The following is a 19,621-nucleotide window of genomic DNA, read 5'->3' on the forward strand; positions in this document are numbered from 1 at the left end:
GCTAAGTGAGGCCTCTGAAGATAAGGTTGGCGGGGGGCGGGGGGGGATGCAGGGGCAGGCCCCCTGCCTACTGCCCTCCCTCCACCACCGGGCCAGGGTCCAGCCCAGGGCCTGCCCCCTGTACCCCCCATATATGTTCTTGGGGCACTGCCGGCTCGGCCACACACCCGGGGCTGTGGGGCTGGCCAGGGCTCCGGCTGCCAGGGACGAGTCCCGACCTGGCTGCAGCAGGGCAGGGGTGAGCGCTGCACGCCCGTGGGGCGCCGGGACCCCCGGACTGCCTGTCGGGACAGGGGCTGCAGGGGGTGGGCCTGGGGTTACCGTGGCCCCCGCGGCAGCTCGTGGGACCAGTATGAGGGGCCTGCCCAGCCGGAGCTGCCGCCGGCAGGTGTCTGCCCCGCAGAACTAACCCAGTTTCACAGAGAAACCTGCCCTGTGCCAGATTTTCTGGGCTGTTCTCAGCATCTCAGTTACCAAGGTGACTGTTTCCTGTGCGATTGCTAATGCTTCATGATCTCAATCATGATAGCTGAGGGACTTCCTTTTCTCTGTAAGGAGCTGTAGGACCCGCTCCTCCCCGGGGCTGCCCAGACCCCTTCGGAGGTGCGGAGGATTCAGGTCAGTTTGGGTTCTGCTGCTGTTGTTTTTTGCTCTTGACCCAGCTTTTGTGTTGCTCTTGACCCAGCCCTGCGCACGCCAGCGACAGAGTGTATTGTTTTTTACGAACGACCGAAGCTGAGATGAAGCGCAATTCCCTTCTCACCTTTTCTCCTTGGTGGAAGTCTCTCTCCTGAAACCTGAAACTGGGCTGATGGGTTTTCCTTGTGTTGCTGCTTTCCAGACAGTTTCTCCGTCAGGCTGCTGCCTGCTGGCCGGGGGCTGAGCCCCCGGGTACGGTCTGTGCAAGGAAGGGAGGTGCCGCTGCTGTGGGCCTGGCTGAGGAACCCCCTGGCTGGGGTGAAAGGGGCTGGTCTGGGTGGGCTTGTGTCCCGCCGGCCCCTGGTCACAGAGCGACCCGCCGTCTGCTGCGCTGGGTGTGTGGGGACGCGAGACGGGGTGTCTTTGGGGTGCCCTTCTCTGCGGGTGCCGGAACACCCTGGTCGGTGCCGGGGGCCATGGTGGGGTCTGGGCTGTTGCAGGGCAGATCCAGGTCTCCCGTTTGAGCGGGTACGGGCAGTCTCCGGTGGGCACGGGCAGCCCCGGGTGGGCAGTCAGTCCCGGGTGGGCACGGGCAGCCCCGGGTGGGCACGGGCAGCCCCATGCCGGGACGGGGGAGAGGCTGTGCTGAGCCCCGGGCCGTGCCCGGTGTCGGTGGCGGGTGGGTGTCCCCGGGCCGGGCCGAGGGGGAGCAGCCCCGGTTCTCGCGGTGCCCCGGGGAGTGCCCGGGTGCCCCGGGCCCAGCACGGGCAGCGGGGCCGGGGCCGGGCGCCGCGGCGGGTCGCGGGTCGCTCGGCGGCGCCGGTGCGGCGGCGGGGCGGGCGGGGCGGGCGGCGGTGACGGCATCCGGCGGCGCCCGGCGGAGCGGCGGCCGCGCCGGGCCGGGCCGCGCCGTGCGGGGCCGAGCGGGGCCGAGCGGGGCCGGTCGGCGGGCGCGGGGCGGGGCGGGCGGCGCTGACAGCTGCGCGGCGTAAACAAGCGGCCCCGCCGCCGCCCCGGCCGCCCCTGCCTGGGCCGGGCCCGGCTCCGGGGCGGGCGCTGCGGGCGCCCCGCGGCGTGACGCGGCGGCGCCGACAGACGGGCCCGGCCGGCGGCGGGACGGGAGCGGGCAGGCCGCGCGGTAAGGGCGCGGGGGCGGCGGTGCGGACGCGTCCGGGGACGGGCTCGGCCCGCCGGCGCCGGCGGTTTGACAGCCGGGGCGGCCCCGGCCGGGCGGGACCCCGGGAGGCGGCGGCGGGGCTGGGGCCGGCCGGGTGCGCCGCGGCCGTTGGGCAGCCACGGGCTCGGGGCGCTGCTCGGCGCCGCGGGGCGAAGTCTGTCCGTCTGTCTGTCCGTCCGTCTGCCCGGCGGCACCCCAGGACGCGGGGCTGCGGCCGCCCCGGCGCCGGGGGGGAGCGGGCCGGGGCTGGCGGCGGCACGGCCGGAGCGGCCGAGGGCCGGGAGAGAGCCGGGCCTCGCACCCGCGGGGGCAGCCCCGGCCCCGCCGCCCTCGCAGCCACCCGTGGCTCGGCCGGTGCGGGGACGGCTGGCGGCTCCGGCCGTGTGGCAGCCGGGCTCAGCCCGCGGGGAAGAGCCAGCGTCCAGCAGCACCGGGCAGGGTCGCGGCCGGTCCTGCCCGTGCCGGGTCCCTGGGCAGTGTGCTGCTGGGGCTGCGGGTGCGGAGCAGGGAGCACTGCCCCGCTCGCACCCCTGGCCTGCAGCAGCCCGGGGCTGCCCCGGTGCCTCTCCCTCCTCCTTCTGCTCCCGCGACACGAGGGCAGAGGTTCGCAGGCAGGAGCGGGGCACGTAGCAGAGCCGCCGCGGTCTAGCGGGGAGGGAGCCAGCCCCTCCTGGTGTGCTGGGGCAGCAGGCACCGAGTGCCAGGGCTGTGGAGGGCTGGGCTCTGCACCCCGTGGCAGGGGCCCACTGCAGCGTTGTCCCCACGTGGAGCGGTTGTCACCGGGCAGCCGGGTGGCTGCTGGCTCTGGGATCAGCAAGGCAGAGGAGACTGCCTGGGTCAGGGACCTGTGGAGGGTGCGAGGTGCTGGCACAGAGACCGGCCATGGCAGACAGTGTCCCCTTGTGCTGTGCTTGCTGCTCTCTCTGTGCCTGCGGTAGCTTTTTCCCTTCGCTGGGGGCTCCAGGAGCCTTTGCTGCTGGAAACTGTGATTTGGGCCCTGGCATGATCTGGGACCCAGGGCTTCCGTCCAGCCTCCGGTGGGTACTCATGGCTCTGGGTGCTTCAGCAGGTCTGGTCGCTGAGAGGGAGCCGCAGCGTGCCTGAATCGCGGCACTGTCTGTGCTGCAGCCTGCGGCGGGGTCTCAGGCGGCTGCCAGGAGCTGCTCTCCTCCCCTGGCAGCCGCAGGCTCCCTGCTCGCTGGGGCTGCTGATGGCTGGAGGGGGATGGGGCTCCTCTGGGCACTGCTGGCTCTCACCTTTCCCGCTGTCCCTGAAACACGACCAGGTATTTCAGGGTCCCTGTGGAGCTCACACCGGCGCCATCGTGTTGTGGGCTCCTTAGCGCTGGGTGGGTCGCGCCCTGCTCCGCTCCCCACGTGCCTTCCCAGCTGCTTGTGTTTGCTCTCTGACATGGTGTGAGCTGTCCCCAGGCATCCTGGGGTGCATGTCCCTGGGTGTGTGGTGGAGGTGACAGCGTGTCCCTTTTCCTAGTCCCTGTGCCAATTTCCTTTCTGTTGTGAAGATGAGTCACACCGGTGTCACCATGTTGTGCTCCGGAGGAAGGGCAGAGCTGAGCTCCTGGTAGCGACAGGCCGCACGGCGCTCAGCACTGCTACTGGGCACTGCCTGGCCGATCGCTGACTGTGGAGGTGCTGGGGCCTGGTGCTCCACTAATCAGCGAGCGAGAGCTCTCCCTGGCTTTCCTCCTTCCAGTCTCTCGTTTAGCTGGGGTTCCCCGCAGAGTGTGTGGGGGGCATCTCCTCCGGTCACCCCTTGGGACTGGAGAGGCAGGCTTCCCATCCCAGTTGCTCCCAGCTCTGCCCAGATAGGCCTGTCCCGGTTGGAGAAGGGGCTCCTGCCTGCTGCAGAGCGTGGCGGCAGGAGGCATGGCTTCCCTTCCCTTGCTTCTCTCCTCCTTCTCTGCCTTTCTCCCCTCCCAGTTCGTCTCCCGTGTTTGTAAGCACAGAGTGTAAGTACACATTGGGCAATAGACAAGGTAAACAGCGGCTCCGCAGCGGGGCAGGCGTGCTGGGACCCCTGCCAAGCCAGCTGCCACTATGTCTCCTCAGGGCCCCGGCTCCCATGCGGCTGTTGGTGAGACACAGCGGGTGCTGTGTGCCGAGGTCCCTTTGCCCGGTGCGGGAGCCACGGCGTGGTCCGGCGGAGCCTGCCCTCCCTGGGTTTGAGGAGAGCTGCCCCGGGGCCTGACCGCTCTTCCGTCTCTCTGCAGATCGTGCTGCTGTCCCGGACGGTCTGTTCCTGCTGCCGCCCTCCGGCCCAGCTGTCGTGGGCTTGTCCCCATGCTCTCTTGGGCTGAGCAGGGACCAGCGGGGCAGAGAGGCCGGCGCGCCTCAGGGTGCTGACGCAGGGAGGACGCTGGACCCGCTGCTCCTGGGACCCTCCTGCTCCCCGGCTAGAGGAACCCCGATACTCTGATGGATCTGAGGCCCTGCTCGCTGCTCCTGCTCTGGACTCTGGTGGTTGCCCTTGCGCTCCTGGCCCAGGAGGTGCTGGCCCAGCGTATTTATACCAACACCTGGGCCGTGCTCGTCCCCGCGGGGCCCCAGGAGGCTGACAGGCTGGCCAGGAAGCATGGATTCCTCAACTTGGGCCCGGTAAGTGCCCCGCTTCCCTCTCCCGGTGTCCTCTACTGTGGTCTGGGGGGTGCCAGGCTCAGCTCTGGAGCTGGCTTGGGGGCTGCTCTTTCTGGCAGCAGGGCCACTGCGTTTGTGCTCGCTCACTGCAGCCTTCCAGCATCTGCTGCGTTGATTCAAGGGTCGTAATTAGCTAGATGGAGCCGGGGCCTCCCCCTGCCAGCGGGATGGTCTGGTGGCATGGCACGGCACACTCTGCCTGCTGCAGGGGAAAGGAGGAAAAGCCCATCCCAGCATGAAAAAATTGGGAGTGCTATGCATTGATGAAGAAAGGGAGGGCTCCCAGTTCCTGATGGTGCTCCCTGCAACGAGCTGCCCCAGCGCAGCACAGCCTCGGCTCAGCAGGGGCGGCAGCAGCAGCTCCTGGGTGTCCCCAGAGCAGGCAGTCTGACAGCAGCGCATGTCCTTGGCCCTAAACTGCCCTTCACAGAAGGTGCGTCAGCAGGTCCACACTGCTCTCGGCTTTCTCTGCCCTCAGCCGGTGCAGGGATGGGGCAGAGCATGCAGCTGCACTGGGGCTGTCGCTGCCATCACCCTCCTGGCAGCAGAGCAGGGAGAACGGGGTGACAGTGAAGGAACCAGGGCCCCTTTTGTTCCCCACAGTCACGGCTGTTCCTGGCCTTGTCCCCAGTGCGAGGAGCATTGTGGTGCCCTCCTCCCAGCACCCCTGTGCCCCAGGCCCCAGGCTCTGCTTTCCCTGGCTGCTGCGGGCCATGCTCTCGTTGGTAGCAGGCGTGCTCGCAGGTCTGGTCTGAGGTGTCGGTGTGAAAGCCAGGCCTTGGCCAAGAGCGGTGGGGCTGGGCGGGCCGATGGCCAGGCTCCTGCTTGCCAGCGTGGTGCTATGGGCATGACACGTCTCTGTTGGCAGGCTGATTCTTGCAGGCCAGTGCTTCTTGATGCCACTGTTGCAGTGTGATGCCGGCTGCCCCGTGCTCTCAGCACAAACTGATCTGTGGGGCTTTTCTCACCCTGCGCTGCAGACAGGGCACTGGGTGCTGGGCTGGCAGCCCGTAGGGGCTTCGCTGATGGAGCTGGCGCCAGCACGGCTGCCATGACCGAGGGGGAGGCCAAGGGGATTCCAGGGGAATGGGTGCAGCAGGGCTGGCCCAGAAGGACGCCCCCGTGGCCCCCGCACAGGGAGCTGAGCCGGTGCTGCTCCGGCAAGGTGAGGCTGGTGCTGGTGGAGCAGAGCCTGCACGGCTCTGCCGGCCCCCGCTGGGCTGCATGCATCCCTGGGGTCTGTTACCCAGAGCAGGGTGCTGCCGCCGGGCTGGGCTGGCTCTCCGGGAAGGAAGCGAGGGGCCAAATCCCAGAGGAAATTGCACAACTTGTGGTTGCGGTGTCAGGACCTCGCTGTGAGCAGCTGCTGGAGCTGTGGCGGGCGGGGAAGGTGGCCGCTGCTGGAGCCGGCGGGTGCCTTGTCCTGCCGCGTGAAAGGAGCGCTGCGCAGGACAGTGGATACACAGGGCTCTGGGGACAGGGGGCCTCGAGTCCTCTGGGGCTCGTACTGGAGAAGGGAACTCTGGGGGGCCAGGGCCAGGCCCCGCGGAGGGTGTCTGCGCTGAGGGGGCGATGAGGCGGCCTCACGCAGGTGCTGTCTGTGTGGAAGTGTCTTAGAGCCAGGGTCAGGGCAAGGGACATGTCAGGCCAGGGCTGCTGCCATGCAGAGGGGACTGGGAGAGCAACCCAGCATGTGTCCCACTGGGCCAGGTCTCTGCAGAGACTCCTGGGAGCGGTGACAGTCCGAGGTGCCATCAGCCTGCTCCCAGCAGTGTTTCCCACCGCACTGCAGTGCTGGGTCCCAGACCAGCTGCCGGGGCCAAGGGGCACCGGGCTCTGTGGTCGTGTCTCCACCAGCCCGGGGTAGCAGCACAGAGCCATGGAGGGCCCCGTGGCTCGTCAGGGAGCCCAGGCCTGTTTGGGGTCAGTCCCTGCGAGCCACGGAGGCTCTGTGCCAGCTCTGCCTGTTGGCGCTCACCTTCTCCCTGCGCCGCTCGGGCTGTGGCGGGAGCTGCTGGTCTGGGCATGTTTTCACCCGTTCTGAAGCCCGTTCTGGTGTCTGTGCTGTGGGACAAAAGCTTGGCTGGCCTGGGCAGCCTGCTCCCGCAGAGGGGCCATGGCAGCCTGGTGGGAAGAGCAGGGCTGGAAGGAGCCGAGCTTTCCCTCCCGGGAGGTTTCTGGGCTGCTGTTCCCGGGGGGTGTGTGCCGCTGGGACAGGATGCGACAGCCAGCCTGGAAGGGGGGGGACCGGGTGCTTCTGGCAGTGCCCCAGTGAGAGGCCCCCAGGGTCCTTATCTGAGAGGATCCTGGCCTCAGCGTGGGGTCTGGACACTGTCCTCGCAGGCGTCCTGTCCTGGCGTACTCCCTGCTGCGGTGCTCCCTGCAGAGCCGGGGCGGGCTGGCCATCCCCTGGGCCAGCGGTGCCTCAGCCAGAGGTGCCAGGACCCGCATCTGGTGGCAGCGGCCTCGAAGGGGACCCAAAGGACAGTGCTGTGGGGAGTCAGAGGAAAGGGATGAGTGAGGCAGGAGTGCGTGGGTGGTGCGGAGGAGGGGGTGCAAGTGCTGCCTGCCCCAGCTGGGGATGGGGAGAACTGGCAAGGGCCCGGCTGCTGGTGCCGGCCTTGGGCTGCATCAAGGTGGTGAGCAGCCCCAGCCCAAGGAGGCTGCGAGTCCCCGCTAGCCCCCTGCTGCTGCCCAGCACATCGCTCTGCTCCTGGGGACACGGGTGGGAGTGTGGCAGCCTGCTGTCCCCGAGGCTGGTGGAGATGGCTGCGAGCTGTGGGGGGAGGTCAAGACGGGAGCAGTGAGATGACACCACTCTCCATGGGATCAGCGCTGCCCGCCCCAGGGACGCGCAGGGCTGGGGGGCGGCTCTGCCCTTGCTGAGGACAGGGACTGTGGGGATTAGGGTGGAAGCGTGTGGGCTGGCCGGCTCCTGGCTGCCACCGCAGTGTCTGTGCAGACCTAATCCAGTCGGATGACCAGGCAGAGCCGCGATCTGCTTGCAGGAACAATCAGGGCTCTGTCCTTACCCCCGGAGGGGGTGAGGGGGTGCTGGGGGGAGGGCAGCAAGCCTGCAGCTCGCTTTCCCCTCTGCCAGCCTGGTGCAGAGGCTTTTTACCTCAGCACCTTCCCAAATGCCCTGAGCTGCCAGGCGTCCCAGGCTGTGCTGAGGGCACGTGGTGTGCTGTGGAGAACAGGCCCGGGTCTGTCCCCAGTGACTCTGGCAGTGCTGGAGGCGCAGTGCTGCTCTAAGAGGCAGGGCTGCAGCTCTGCAGCCGGCTGTGCCCCACAGGGAAGGGGCGCAGAGCTGCAGGCTGAGTCTTGGCCTTGCCTCCACCAGCCCAGGGTGGGAGCAGGGCTCAGGTGCCACCGGCCTTGGGGAGCGCAGCCCCACATCACGAGCACCACATCTCAGGGAGCCGGTGTGGTCTGCGGCTTCCCTGGATAACACCAGTTGGTGCGGTATGGGGTTGACTTGCACGCTGCATTGTCCCCTGCCCCAAGCTTGCTCCCCACCACGGCCCCAGCTCTGGGGGACACGTGCAGAGGGGAGCGGGTCCTGAGCTGGCAGGTGGGGGCTTTGCCGGCCCCTTCCCTGGGGACTGATGCGTGCCGGCAAGCTGTGAGCACCAGACTCCTCTGGTGATGGAGCCATGGACACAAGTCCTGCCCCTGGTGTTTGTCTCCTGCCATCCTGTGCTGACGGTGCTGGGCTGTCACAAGTTGAGTCCGTTCCCTTTCCTGCTCATGGAGCAGCTGGTGCACGGTGGGCTGTGCCATGGGGGAGCCCTGCGGAGCGGAGCAATTCCATTTTGGCTGGCAGGGGCTTGGTGGTTCCCCCCAAGCAGGGGTGGTGCAGGTTGGGCTCCAGGTGCCAGGGTGCATCTCCCTTGCCCCCCAGAGCACAGAGGGGCTTCGGGGTGAGGTTCGTGACTTGGGGAGCTGCAGCCCGGATTTTCTGCCCCAGGACTGAGGGTGCCAGTCAGCCAGGTGCATCTTTCCTCCCCTGCTCGGCGCCGGCTGGCTGCATGGCTGGCCAGGGTGGTGGCACACCTGCAGAACTCTGATAAGCTTGGCGGGGGTTGTTAACTGCAGCCAAACAGTTTTGCGGCAGCCTGGGGCAGCGGAGGGTAAGATGTCCTCTCCCTCATGTTCCTGCAGCCTTTGCAGCCCAGCCCTGCCAGTGATGGCGCAGCCTGGGCAGATGGATCCTGCCTGTGGCTGTTGCCCAGACTTCGTGGCTTCCAGCGGGGCAGGGTGGCCACTTGGCCCCCTTCTCCCCAGTCCAGGCAGGCTGCTGGGCCGGGAGGCCCTGGGCAGCAGGGGTGGAGCCAGCGCGGCCAGGCCAGCCTCTGGGACGTGCAGGAGGGGACAAGGAAATGACAGCACTGGAGAGGGTTTGGGGTTTAAAAATAACCGGCTGGGCGGCTGCGTGGCCTCCTGGCCCAGCTGTGCTGCGCTGGAGTCCCGTCCTGCCCCAGCCCTGGCTGGGCTGTCCCCACATGCGTGGGAGCTGAGCCACGGCCAGCAGCATGGCTCCTCGTCTGGTAGTGGCCCCTGCCTGGGGTCGGATGCCTGCGTGCCTCCCTCGCTTTGCTCCTCTGAAGCTGACTGTACCCCGAGGTAGAGACCGGCGCAGGGTGGGTGCTCCGGTGGGATGTTGGCGTGGGGGGCAGAAGGGCTCTGTGAGTGGCCTGTCCGAAGGAGCGGAGGCTGGCTCAGACCCTCCCTGCCCTGGCTGGGGCTGTCTGAGGAGTGAGGTCTGGACGCCCCGGTCCCTACCTCACCAGTAACAGGGGTTGCTGGTTGGCTCAGGGAGGCGAGCAGCAGTTTTGTCTCCTGAGGTTGGAGCCTCTTCCAGGCTGGCTCCGAAAGGCCTGTCCCCCTCTGCTGCTGCTTCCACGGGGCCTCCCTGCCAGGGCAGCAGCTTTGTTGTACAATTAGGGACTTACTGCCATGCAGGGACTTACGGGAAGGTAAGGTGGGCAGAGGCCACGTCAGTGGACCCAGGGTCTCCCCAGCTGCCTTGTCACCAGCTGCTGCAGTGTCTCCTGCACCGTGTACCAGCAGCTGCTCTGGAGTGGGTGGCCCAGCCTGCCTGTGGCAGCCCCAGGGCTTGGGACTGCAGGTGGGGGGGGACATGGAATTGGGGAGACTGGGCTCTCATGTCCATCCTGCTCCTTTCTCTGTTGCAGATCTTTGGTGACTATTACCACTTTCGGCACAGCGGTGTGGTGAAGCGTTCCCTCTCGCCCCACCAGCCCTGGCACAGCCGTTTGGCCAGGGAGCCGCAGGTACGTGCAGTGGGGGGGCCTTGCCTGCCGTCTGCAGGAGCCTGGCTTTGGTCCTGGGCACTTCACCCTGGGCACAGGACAGGACTGAGCTGCCTTGAACCGTCCCCTGGCACTGAGGCCCGTGGCAGAGCTGGGTGGGAGCCTGGCACATGCCTGGCAAGGGCAGGGGGTCAGCAGAGCTGGTGTCACTGGCCTGTGGACTGCTGAGATCCCGGGGCACGGGGCAGCCTTGGCTCCCCGGAGGGCTCTCTGTCCTTGTACGTGGGACAAGGTGTGCAGGGCAGTGCCAGATCCCAGCACGGCAGTGTGGTGGGGCTGCCGTGATCTCTGTCCCAGGGGCCTGACACTCTGGCAGCGCAGCAGGGCGTGCAGCGTGTCACAGCAGGGCATGCAGCGTCGCAGCGGCTGGCAGGCTCTCGGCTGCTCAGCAGAGCTCTGCGCTCTGACCTGCCCGCTCCGCTGGAGCGGAGCCTGTCACGGACGTGCTGCCGCCCCGGCACGGCCAGGCGGAAGGGGCCAGGAGGGAGGGTCTAGGTGCTGCGGTAGCTCTGGTGGGTGAGATGCTCTGCCAGCCCAGGGCTGGCTGGGAGCCCCCGGCGGAGGGCTCCTCTGGGCGAGCTGCTGGCTGCGGGGCAGAGGGCCTCGGGAGCTGCTGGCACAGGTGTGAGCTGCCGAGGGGGCAGGCAGGGGCAGCGGAGGAGCCCCATGCCCTCTCTGCCCTCAGGTGCAGTGGCTGGAGCAGCAGGTGGCAAAGCGCAGGACCAAGCGAGACGTGTTCATGGAGCCCACGGACCCCAAGTTCCCGCAGCAGTGGTACCTGGTGAGTGCCGGGTGGGGGCTGCGTGCTGCTGGGTGAGGAGGGGGGCCACACAGTCACAACAGCAAGTTCTGGGGATGCGGACGTGGCACCGGAGGGATGGCGGGGAGGAGGAAGGCCTGCGGCAGCCGTCTGGTGCTGTGGATCCAGGGATACCCCAGGGAAGAGGCTGTGCTCATGGAACTGCGGCTCCCTGCCGGGGCACTGGCAGGGCTGGGGAGAGCCAGGGGCTGGACTAGGAGGGAGCAGCCCTTTGCCTGGCCCAGGAACGGGGTCTGTGCCCGTGCCCTGTCTGTGTTGTCAAGCTCGGGCACAAGCCTGATTTCTGAAGGGAGCCATGTTTATGGGGCCCAAGCAGAGCCTGGGGCTCAGTCTCCTTTTGGAGTGGCCTTCCTCAGGTGGCCGTGCTCAGCCCCCTGTGCACAGGTTCCCGGGGATTTCCTTGTCCCCACTCTTGCCTGCCCTTACGGCTGGGCCTGGGAGGTGTCGGGCACACCCTGCCACAGTGCCAGCAGCCGGGTGCAGTTCCTATTGCCAGGGCTTCTCTCGGCAGTACAACACGAACCAGCGGGACCTGAATGTGCGTCAGGCCTGGGAGCAGGGCTACACGGGCAAGGGCATCGTGGTTTCCATCCTGGATGATGGCATTGAGAAGAACCACCCTGACCTGGAGGGCAACTATGTAAGTGTGGGGCAATGCTGCAGGGCGGTGTGCCACAGGAGCCTGTCTGGGCAGCTGCGTCCGCTCGGTGCAGCCCCAGAGCCACGTGGCACAGGGCTCGTGCCTGCTGTGGTGGCACATGCAGGAAAACGGTGGAGGTGGGACTGGAGCCTGCCCCCATGCTCAGCCCAGCCTCAGGGCTGTGGAGCACAGGTGTGGCCCCAGGGCAGTGGAACTCGGTGGGCAAGGTAGACGGTCTCTTAACTGCCAGATCTGTCTTGCAGGATCCAGGGGCGAGCTTTGATGTCAATGACCAGGACCCAGACCCGCAGCCCCGCTACACACAGATGAACGACAACAGGTGAGGGACTCAGCGGCAGTGCGACCGGGAGGTGGCTGCGGGAGGGTGCAGGAGCATGGTGGCATCCTTCTGCCCCACAGAGAAACGCCCTGCCTGCCTTTCTGACGCGGGCAGCATCCTTTGGGGCTGCCCAGCACCACTGCAGGCTGTTCAGTCCCCCCTGGAGCAGGAGGGTAGATAGAGGAGCCTTGTGAAGCCTTTGTCAGCCGCCTGGTTCGGGAGGGATGCGAGGCAGCCTGGGCGCTGGTCCCTCCGGCTGCGGCTGGTGCCCAGCCATGTGCTCCTTGCGTCCCATCTAAGCACACTTGGTCCTGTTTTGACTGCAGACACGGCACGCGCTGCGCTGGGGAAGTTGCTGCTGTGGCAAACAACGGGATCTGCGGCGTTGGCGTGGCTTACAATGCCAGGATCGGAGGTGGGTGCCACCCTGCCCTGCGTCAAGAGCAAAGCCTGCGCTGGGCTCCGTGGGTGCCTCGTGGCCGGAGGAGCGGGCTGTGCCGGGATCTTGGTGCTGTTGGCCAGGGTAGGCCTGTGATGGCCCGTGGCACAGGGCGGCGGCAGCGGACGGAGGGCTCTCGCCAGCAACACTGCTGCCCTGTGATGCGTGGCCGCACTGCCCCATCCGGTCGCCCGTGACGTCTGCTCTCTGGCCCTAGGCGTGCGCATGCTGGATGGGGAGGTGACTGATGCTGTGGAGGCCCATTCCCTGGGCCTCAATCCCAACCACATCCACATCTACAGTGCCAGCTGGGGCCCCGAGGACGACGGCAAGACTGTGGATGGCCCGGCCCGGCTGGCGGAGGAGGCTTTCTTCCGAGGGGTCAGCCAGGTGAGCAGGAGAGTTTGCCGGGGGAGCGCCGGCTGAGCTCCTGCCCCTTCCCCCAGGTCTCCCTTGCTGTGCCTGCCCCAGGTGTTATCCGGGCTGTCCAGTGATGAGCTGTCTGTGAGCTGTCCCCCAGCCCATCTCCAGGATCAGGCTCTGTTGGTTTTTCCGGTTCTTCCTGCGTGATGGCTCTGAGTCAGGGCTCCTCCCGTGCAGGGCTCTATCTCTGAGGAGCCCTCTCCTCCCTGCTCCCAGGGCTCCCACTCAGATGGTCTCTCCCCCAGCTCTTCAAAGCCCTGTGCTGGCTCCTGCCTCATTTCATGCCAGCCACTCGCCCTCGCCTCCTCCTCCTGTCCTCTCCTCGCTGTCCCCATGTGCTGTCAGTGCAGCCTGTGCCTTGGCATGGCCGTGGTGCATGGTTCAGCTGTGCCCTGTGTTCTGCCTGGGATTCCCTGCATGGAGACACATGTGTGCTGTGCAGGCTGTGCTGGCAAACCGCCCCCACTGCGCCTGCCAGCTCTGTCACACACGCTGTGATCGGAGCTGTGGCTTTTGGGTGCCGAGCAGGCGGTTGGGACCACTCCGCCGAGCTCCTGCAGCACTGCCAGGCAGCTGCAAATCCCACACAGGCAGAGTCAGCCTGGGTGATTTCCGAGCAGAAAAAGACATTAGTTCTTGGAAGCCCGACTTCGGCAGGGCCTCCTGCCGCCCAGTGCCTTACCTGTTGGGGCAGCCTCTGCCTCGGCATCTCCGTAGGCACGGCAGTGGTGAGGGATGGGGGTGCTGGGCCCCCAGGCTGGCATGCTGACCAGTGGCATCCTGCTGTCCCCCGGTGTACCAGCTGCATCTGCTCAGTTTTTCCCGCTCAGGCTGCAAGACCCCTGGGGCCAGCTCCGTCCCCTCGTCCCCAGCTCCGGCCTGAGGCTTCCCGCCCTGCGGCAGCGTGGGTGGCACCGGTGCTGGCCCTCACCCTGCCTCTGTTGCTAGGGCCGAGGGGGGCTGGGCTCCATCTTCGTCTGGGCGTCCGGGAACGGGGGCCGCGAGCACGACAGCTGCAACTGTGACGGTTACACCAACAGCATCTACACGCTGTCCATCAGCAGCACCACGCAGTACGGTAACGTGCCCTGGTACAGCGAGGCCTGCTCCTCCACCCTCGCCACCACCTACAGCAGCGGCAACCAGAACGAGAAGCAAATTGTGAGTCAGGGCTGTTGGGGTCTGCGGGCCAGGGGCTCATGGGGGTGGGATAAGCTGCGACCACCATAGGCGTCCCTCCAGGATGAGCAGGGCACAGGGCTGGGAGCGGGGCTGGTCCCGCTCTGCCATGCTGCTGCCTTCTGGTTGCACAGAGGGCTTGGTCTCGTGAGTTAAGGGCTGCTGGGGGGAAGCCTGTGAGCTGCCCCAGGAACGGTGGCTCTGCCTCGCCGCTTGCAGCCCTCAAGGGGACGCCAGCCTCCGAGCTGGCTCCTGGATGTGGCTGGTGCCCACAGCACCTCCTACCCCGGCACTCCTCCTTGCAGGTGACAACTGACCTCAGACAGAAATGCACCGAATCGCACACAGGGACATCGGCCTCAGCACCCCTGGCCGCTGGCATCATCGCCCTCGCCCTGGAAGCCAAGTAAGGGCAGGCACAGAGCGGGGCTGGGCTGGGGCGGCTGTGCAAGCCCTGCGAGGCCATGGACCCACTTGGGTCCAGGAGGAGCTGGGCACCGGTGCCTGAACACCGTGTTTCCCCGCAGCAAGAACCTGACCTGGCGGGACATGCAGCACCTGGTGGTGCAGACGTCGAAGCCGGCCCACCTCAATGCCAATGACTGGGTCACCAACGGCGTCGGCCGCAAAGGTACCAGGGTGCTGGGAATGGACCAGGGGCTCCCATTCCCGCAAGCGCCACTAGCCCATGGGTGCTAGAGCAGAGCACCTCAGCAGCCCTGGGGGGTGGAGGAGGCAGGAGGCCCCAGTGAGCCATGCAGCATGGCCGGGCACATGTCCCCAACCAGGGATCCCCGGCCCTGCTAGTCGCAGTGATCCCTCTCTGTCCACAGTCAGCCATTCCTACGGCTATGGCCTGCTGGATGCCGGGGCCATGGTGAACCTGGCCAAGAACTGGACCACGGTGGGACCTCAGAGGAAGTGTGTCATCGACGTCCTCACGGAGCCGAAGTAAGGGCTGGTGAGCCCAGGAGGGCATCGTCCAGCGTCCACCCCATGCATTGCCCTGCGCAGGAGCCCAGATGCCTGTGAACCCAGGGCGAGGAGTGGGGAGGATCTCTGGGGCTGAGCTGCCCCCAGGATCCTGGACCATCCTCTGCGAGAGCCGGGGGAGAGCTGGGAAAGCCGCTTTCAGCCATCCAACGCCAACATCAGCTGCTGAGCCTGACGGCTCCTGCTGGGGCCGGACTGGGCACGGTGGGGGTGCGGGCAGGCTGGGACGGTGCGGTCTGGGAGCAGCCAGCGCGAGTCATCCCCAGACAGAGGGGCTTTTCAGGGGTCAGACAGAAGCTCCTTTTACTCTGGCTTGGCCGCCGCCACCGCAGCGCAGCGTGTGCTGTGTCTCGTGTGCGGCCGGGGGGCTCCCCAGGGGCTCCTGGGGTGGGGCATCCCTGTGATGGAGGGAGCCGAGGCTGGGCCCTGCCTCTGCCTGCTGCCCTGCCCCAGTCCCCTGGGACCCAGCCCTGCCCGTCCAGAGCGGGCACTCCTTGTCACCAGCATCCTGTGCTGGCACCCAGGCCGGCGCCGCGGGCGGCTGTGGAGGGGACAGCCGCACACGAGCAGTGGGACGGGGATGGCCGTGCCCATCCGTCCCTGGCCGCACCGTGCAGGGTGGAGCCGGCCCTGCGGCGGGTGAAGAAAGGGCCCATTCAGGGCTGGCACGGCGCGGCGGCTGGGGAGGCGGCGTCGGGCAGCGTGTGCTCAGCAGAGCAATCCCCGCCGTGTCCGGGAGCTGGGGCAGGCCCCTCTGCTGTCTGCGCCCTGTCCGGGGATGGAGGGGCGCTGCCGGCCGCTGCGGGATTGCCTGCCGGGGCAGCCGCAAAGCCCCACGGTGGGGAGTGGGGGCCAGGGTGCCCTGTTACGTGCCCCTGGGCTGGGACTGGTCTCACTCTTGCCTGCCCTCGGCAGGGACATCGGGAAGCGCCTGGAGGTGCGGCGGAAGGTGGACGCCTGCCTGGGGAAAGCCAACTACATCAGCCGGCTGGAGCACGCGCAGGCCAGGCTGACGCTGTCCTACAACCGGCGGGGGGACTTGGCCATCCACCTTGTCAGTCCCATGGGCACCCGCTCCACCCTCCTGGCCGCCAGGTAGGTGCCGGGCTGCGGGGGACCCCGGGGTAGCCCCAGGCCTGGGCTGGCACGAGTGGGTTTGTGGGACGCTGGCACCCACCTCTCGCCCCGTCTCACCCAGGCCCCATGACTTCTCGGCTGATGGCTTCAACGACTGGGCCTTCATGACGACGCACTCGTGGGACGAGGATCCCTCTGGGGAATGGGTGCTGGAGATCGAGAACACTAGCGACGCCAACAACTATGGTAGGGCTGGGCAGTCCTCGCCCCCACCGCTGCCTCTCCCAAGGCCGGGGCAGGAGCAGGAGTGGCATGGGCACCCAGTGCCCCTGAGCAGAGGGGCTGGTGGCACCTCAGATGCTTTGCAGTGACCTGGCTGGGGAGAGGCTGGAGCTGGGCGCACGGGGAGGGGATGGGGCTGCTCTGGGGGCAGTGGGGGTCTGCGGTAGCAGGAGCCCCTGCCCTTTGGGCAGCCCTGCACTGGGACATGGCTGCACGCTGGGGGCTCTCCCAGGCAGTGAGTGGGCACAGCCCTGTGGTCCCCTGACAGCCTTGACCAGTACGAGCCCCCTCCCTGTGCCTGCCCCGAGTGCCTGTGGGCCCGTCGGTGGTCCTCACCCTGACTCGTTGCAGGCACGCTGACCAAGTTCACGCTCGTGCTGTACGGGACGGCCACCGACTCCCCCAGCCTCTCCAACCAGCTGGAGAGCAGCGGCTGCAAGACCCTGACGCCCAGCCAGACCTGCGTGGGTGAGTGTGGGGCCAGTGGGGAGGGGAGGGGGCCGCGGGGCGCAGGCAGCCCCCCTCTGCTGACCCTGCCTTTCCCGCAGTCTGTGAGGAGGGGTACTATCTGCACCAGAAGAGCTGCCTGAAGCGCTGCCCTCCTGGCTTCGCACCCGGCGTCCAGAACACACACTACAACCTGGAGAACAGCGTGGAGCCCATCGCGCCCCACCTCTGCCTGCCCTGCCACCCCTCCTGCGCCACCTGCGCGGGGCCCGGCCCCAACCAGTGCCTCACCTGCCCCGCGCACTCCCACTTCAGCAGCCTGGACCTCTCCTGCTCCCACCAGACGCAGAGCAGCCGCGCATCCCCTGCCCTGGCAGATGGCGAGGGGCTGGCCGAGGCTCCCCCTACAGCCAACCTGCCCGTCCTCATTGCCAGTCTCAGCTGTGTCCTCATCGTCGTCATATTTGTCACCATCTTCCTGGTGCTGCAGGCGCGCTCAGGCTTCAGCCTGCGGGGCGTGAAGGTCTACGCCCTGGACAGCGGGATCATCTCCTACAAGGGCCTCCCCTCCGACATCTGGCAGGAGGAAGGCCCCTCCGAGTCGGACGGTGAGGAGTACGAGGCCCACAACGAGAGGACTGCCTTCATCAGAGACCAAAGTGCCCTTTGATGAGCCCTCCCGCCCCTCCCTCCTCCCTGCCCAGCACCGCGGGGCCGGGGCAGGTGAGGCCGAGGGGCCCCGGACTCTGCCCCCGTCCCCCTCCCGCACCGCAGCAGCCCGGGCCTCCCCCACTGCCGGCACCGTCCCTCGGCCCCGGCCTGGGCTACCGGGCAGAGCCCTGCCGGCACCGTCCTCAGCTCGGCACCGTCCCAGTCTTGCACCATCTCTCTTGGCCCCGTGTCCACCCTCTACTCCACGCTGGGGCGTTTGATGGTGGCGGGGCCCATGGCCCTGCGCCGGCAGCTGTGTCCCCTGCTAGGGGTCACACGAGTCCCCCAGGACAGGCAGTGTGTGGGGTCCCTGCGTTGTCACTGCTCAGGCTGGGCTGGCCAGGGCAGGGCCAGCGCTGCCCCACCAGGCGTCCCCCTGCCCCTGCCACCCTCGCCACCTCCCGGGCCTCCACCTGCGTCCCTGCTCAGCCTGCGGCCTCCCAGCTCCCCGCCGCCTCCCCAGGGCCTGTCCGCCTCCACCCGTGCCCTTCAACAGCAATAATGGCCAGGCCTCAGCCTCTGCTGCCAGCTTGCCCGCTGCCTGCCCATCCCACCGTGGCTGCGGCTGCCTGCAGCGTGGACAGAAGCCCCCCTGCACCGGAGAGCGTGGGGCAGGGCAGCGCCGCGCCTTGTGCCCGAGGTCCAGACCCGCCAGTGTGGGCAGGGACCCCCTTGCACAGACCCTGCTCTGCAGGGCAGCCGCGGGCGCCCTTGTGTTTTGTCCCCGGGCAGGGCTGTGTGCGCTGCCGGCCGGGGCAGTGGGGTAGCGCCGGTGCCTGCACTGCCCTGGCTCTGCCTGCAGCCCCCCTGCACCCCTGCCCCCCGACGTGCCTTGCCCCCACTTGGTGACAATCCGTTCTGCTCCCTGCTGGAGGCCCTTCCCGGCACCACCTGCCCTCACTGCCCCTTCCCCGCAGGCTGGGGGCCGGTGCCATGAGCCCCTTTGCTGTCTGCCGCTGCACACCGGGGCCAGGGCACGGGCTCCCACCTGCCCCGTGCCAGCGCCAGCCCCGGCCTGCTGCGGGCAGAGATGCCGGCCAGGGGCCACAGGACTATTTTTCTATAATAACTTTTTGGTGCACAGTAATTTTTTCTTGTAATTTAATCAGCCGGGAGCTGCCTCCTGAGCCTGTTTTTAATTTAATGGATGTGGATATAACGCTAGAGAGACTGAGTTATTAAATGTTCAGAACTATGCAATCCAGCTCCCGTGCCCGTGCTCTGTGTGCCGCAGCAGCGGGTGGCCCAGTCGGGACGGCAGCCTGGCCGCGGTGGCAGGAGGGTGCAGGGTCACCCCGTGCCACTGCTGTGGGCCTGTGGGGCCCCCCCTCATCTGCTCCGCAGCTGGGGGCCGGGGCCCTGCCTGCAGCTGGGGCAGGGGCTCCTTGCTGAGGGGCATGCGGGCCATGCAGGCTGCTGCGCTGCCCACCGTAGTGCAGCTGCAGGAGCCTGCAGTGCTGGGTTCCCCCGCAGCCCACGGCTAGCACAGAGAAACCCCCCCAGCAGGTAAAACCCCCGCCCAGAGCCAGGGGCTGCCCTGCCCGGGCTGCAGGCAGGAGCCAGTGCTGGGCTGGGGCTGCTATTTGGGGATGCGGTTGGGGACTTGGCACCCAGACAGGGACCGGCCCCCTCCCCTGAGCGATAGGAAGCAGCTGCTTATGGGGAACCCGCAGAGAGGGGAGTTAATTTGGGAACCATCTGCGGCGGGTGCAGGTGGGGGGGGCAAAACACAGGGGGAACTTGAACCACTTCCGATAGTGCATGGGCTGAGCCCCTCTGCCGCAGCCCGGGACCAGCTGCGCTCACATGCTGCAGCCCCAGTGACCAGCAGCCTCTGCAGCCCGAGCGTGGTGCCCTCGGCGCAGCCCTGGGGCTGGAGCCGGGACCCGCTTCCGTCCTGGCTGCGCCCCAGGGCAGACCGCCCCCAGCCCCACTGAGCCCCCCAGGAGGGTCTGTCGGGGCTGTGCTCGCTCGCAGAGGCAGCTCCTCTCTGCAGAGCCCCTCGGCCTCGCTGCACCCGTGCCTGCGGTGGCTTCCTGTGGTCGGGAGCGAGTTCCCCGTGGCGTGCAGGCGCTGCAGGCGCTGCTCAGCCAGCGCTTTCCTTTCACGCGAGGCCGGGCTGGGGACAGGTCCCTGTCACCCCTCGGTGGGGGCCGGCGTGGCCCTGAGCTGGCAGCCCGTGGGTCGGGGCAGCCAGGCACTGCGGGTGCTGCAGCGGTGGCTCCCGTTAGGGAGCAGGCAGAGGCCGTGGCCCCACAGGGCTCTGCAGGATGCGGGAGGGCAGATGGAGGATGTGAAACTGGGCGAGCTGCAGCGTGGACCGCAGCAGCCTTCCTGCTGCAGGCAGTGGTCGCGGCTTCCAGGGAAGGGGAGCTTCTGCACTCACCATCGCACCCGCAGCCTCGCAGCACAATCTTGCCTGGCCTGGCACTGCAGGGGGGGGCAGCCCCCCAGCCCCTGGGGC

The 19,621-nt window shown here is 67.8% G+C and overlaps 1 protein-coding gene across 1 annotated transcript; it reads left to right on the forward strand.

The window, feature by feature from the left end:
- The first annotated feature begins 1,635 nt into the window (after positions 1-1,635).
- On the forward strand, positions 1,636-18,361 carry FURIN (furin, paired basic amino acid cleaving enzyme). The gene is made up of 16 exons (XM_074600283.1): positions 1,636-1,777; positions 4,047-4,431; positions 9,669-9,767; positions 10,492-10,587; positions 11,138-11,266; positions 11,530-11,606; positions 11,933-12,021; positions 12,263-12,435; positions 13,417-13,629; positions 13,953-14,053; positions 14,175-14,278; positions 14,481-14,598; positions 15,556-15,735; positions 15,839-15,963; positions 16,351-16,467; positions 16,548-18,361. Exons 2-16 carry the CDS (start codon positions 4,252-4,254, stop codon positions 17,114-17,116), a joined length of 2,370 nt encoding a protein of 789 aa, XP_074456384.1. The 5' UTR covers positions 1,636-1,777; positions 4,047-4,251; the 3' UTR covers positions 17,117-18,361.
- Positions 18,362-19,621: the final 1,260 nt, after the last annotated feature.

The sequence above is a fragment of the Larus michahellis genome, chromosome 9, assembly GCF_964199755.1.
Source record: "Larus michahellis chromosome 9, bLarMic1.1, whole genome shotgun sequence".
NCBI lineage: Eukaryota > Metazoa > Chordata > Aves > Charadriiformes > Laridae > Larus > Larus michahellis.

Coding starts and splice junctions, on each gene's coding strand:
- FURIN (XM_074600283.1), top strand. CDS start 4,252: ATGGATCTGAGGCCCTGCTCGCTGCTCCTGCTCTGGACTCTGGTGGTT. Junction 9,768..10,491: donor GTTTGGCCAGGGAGCCGCAG/GTACGTGCAGTG, acceptor CTCTGCCCTCAG/GTGCAGTGGCTGGAGCAGCA. Junction 11,267..11,529: donor CTGACCTGGAGGGCAACTAT/GTAAGTGTGGGG, acceptor TCTGTCTTGCAG/GATCCAGGGGCGAGCTTTGA.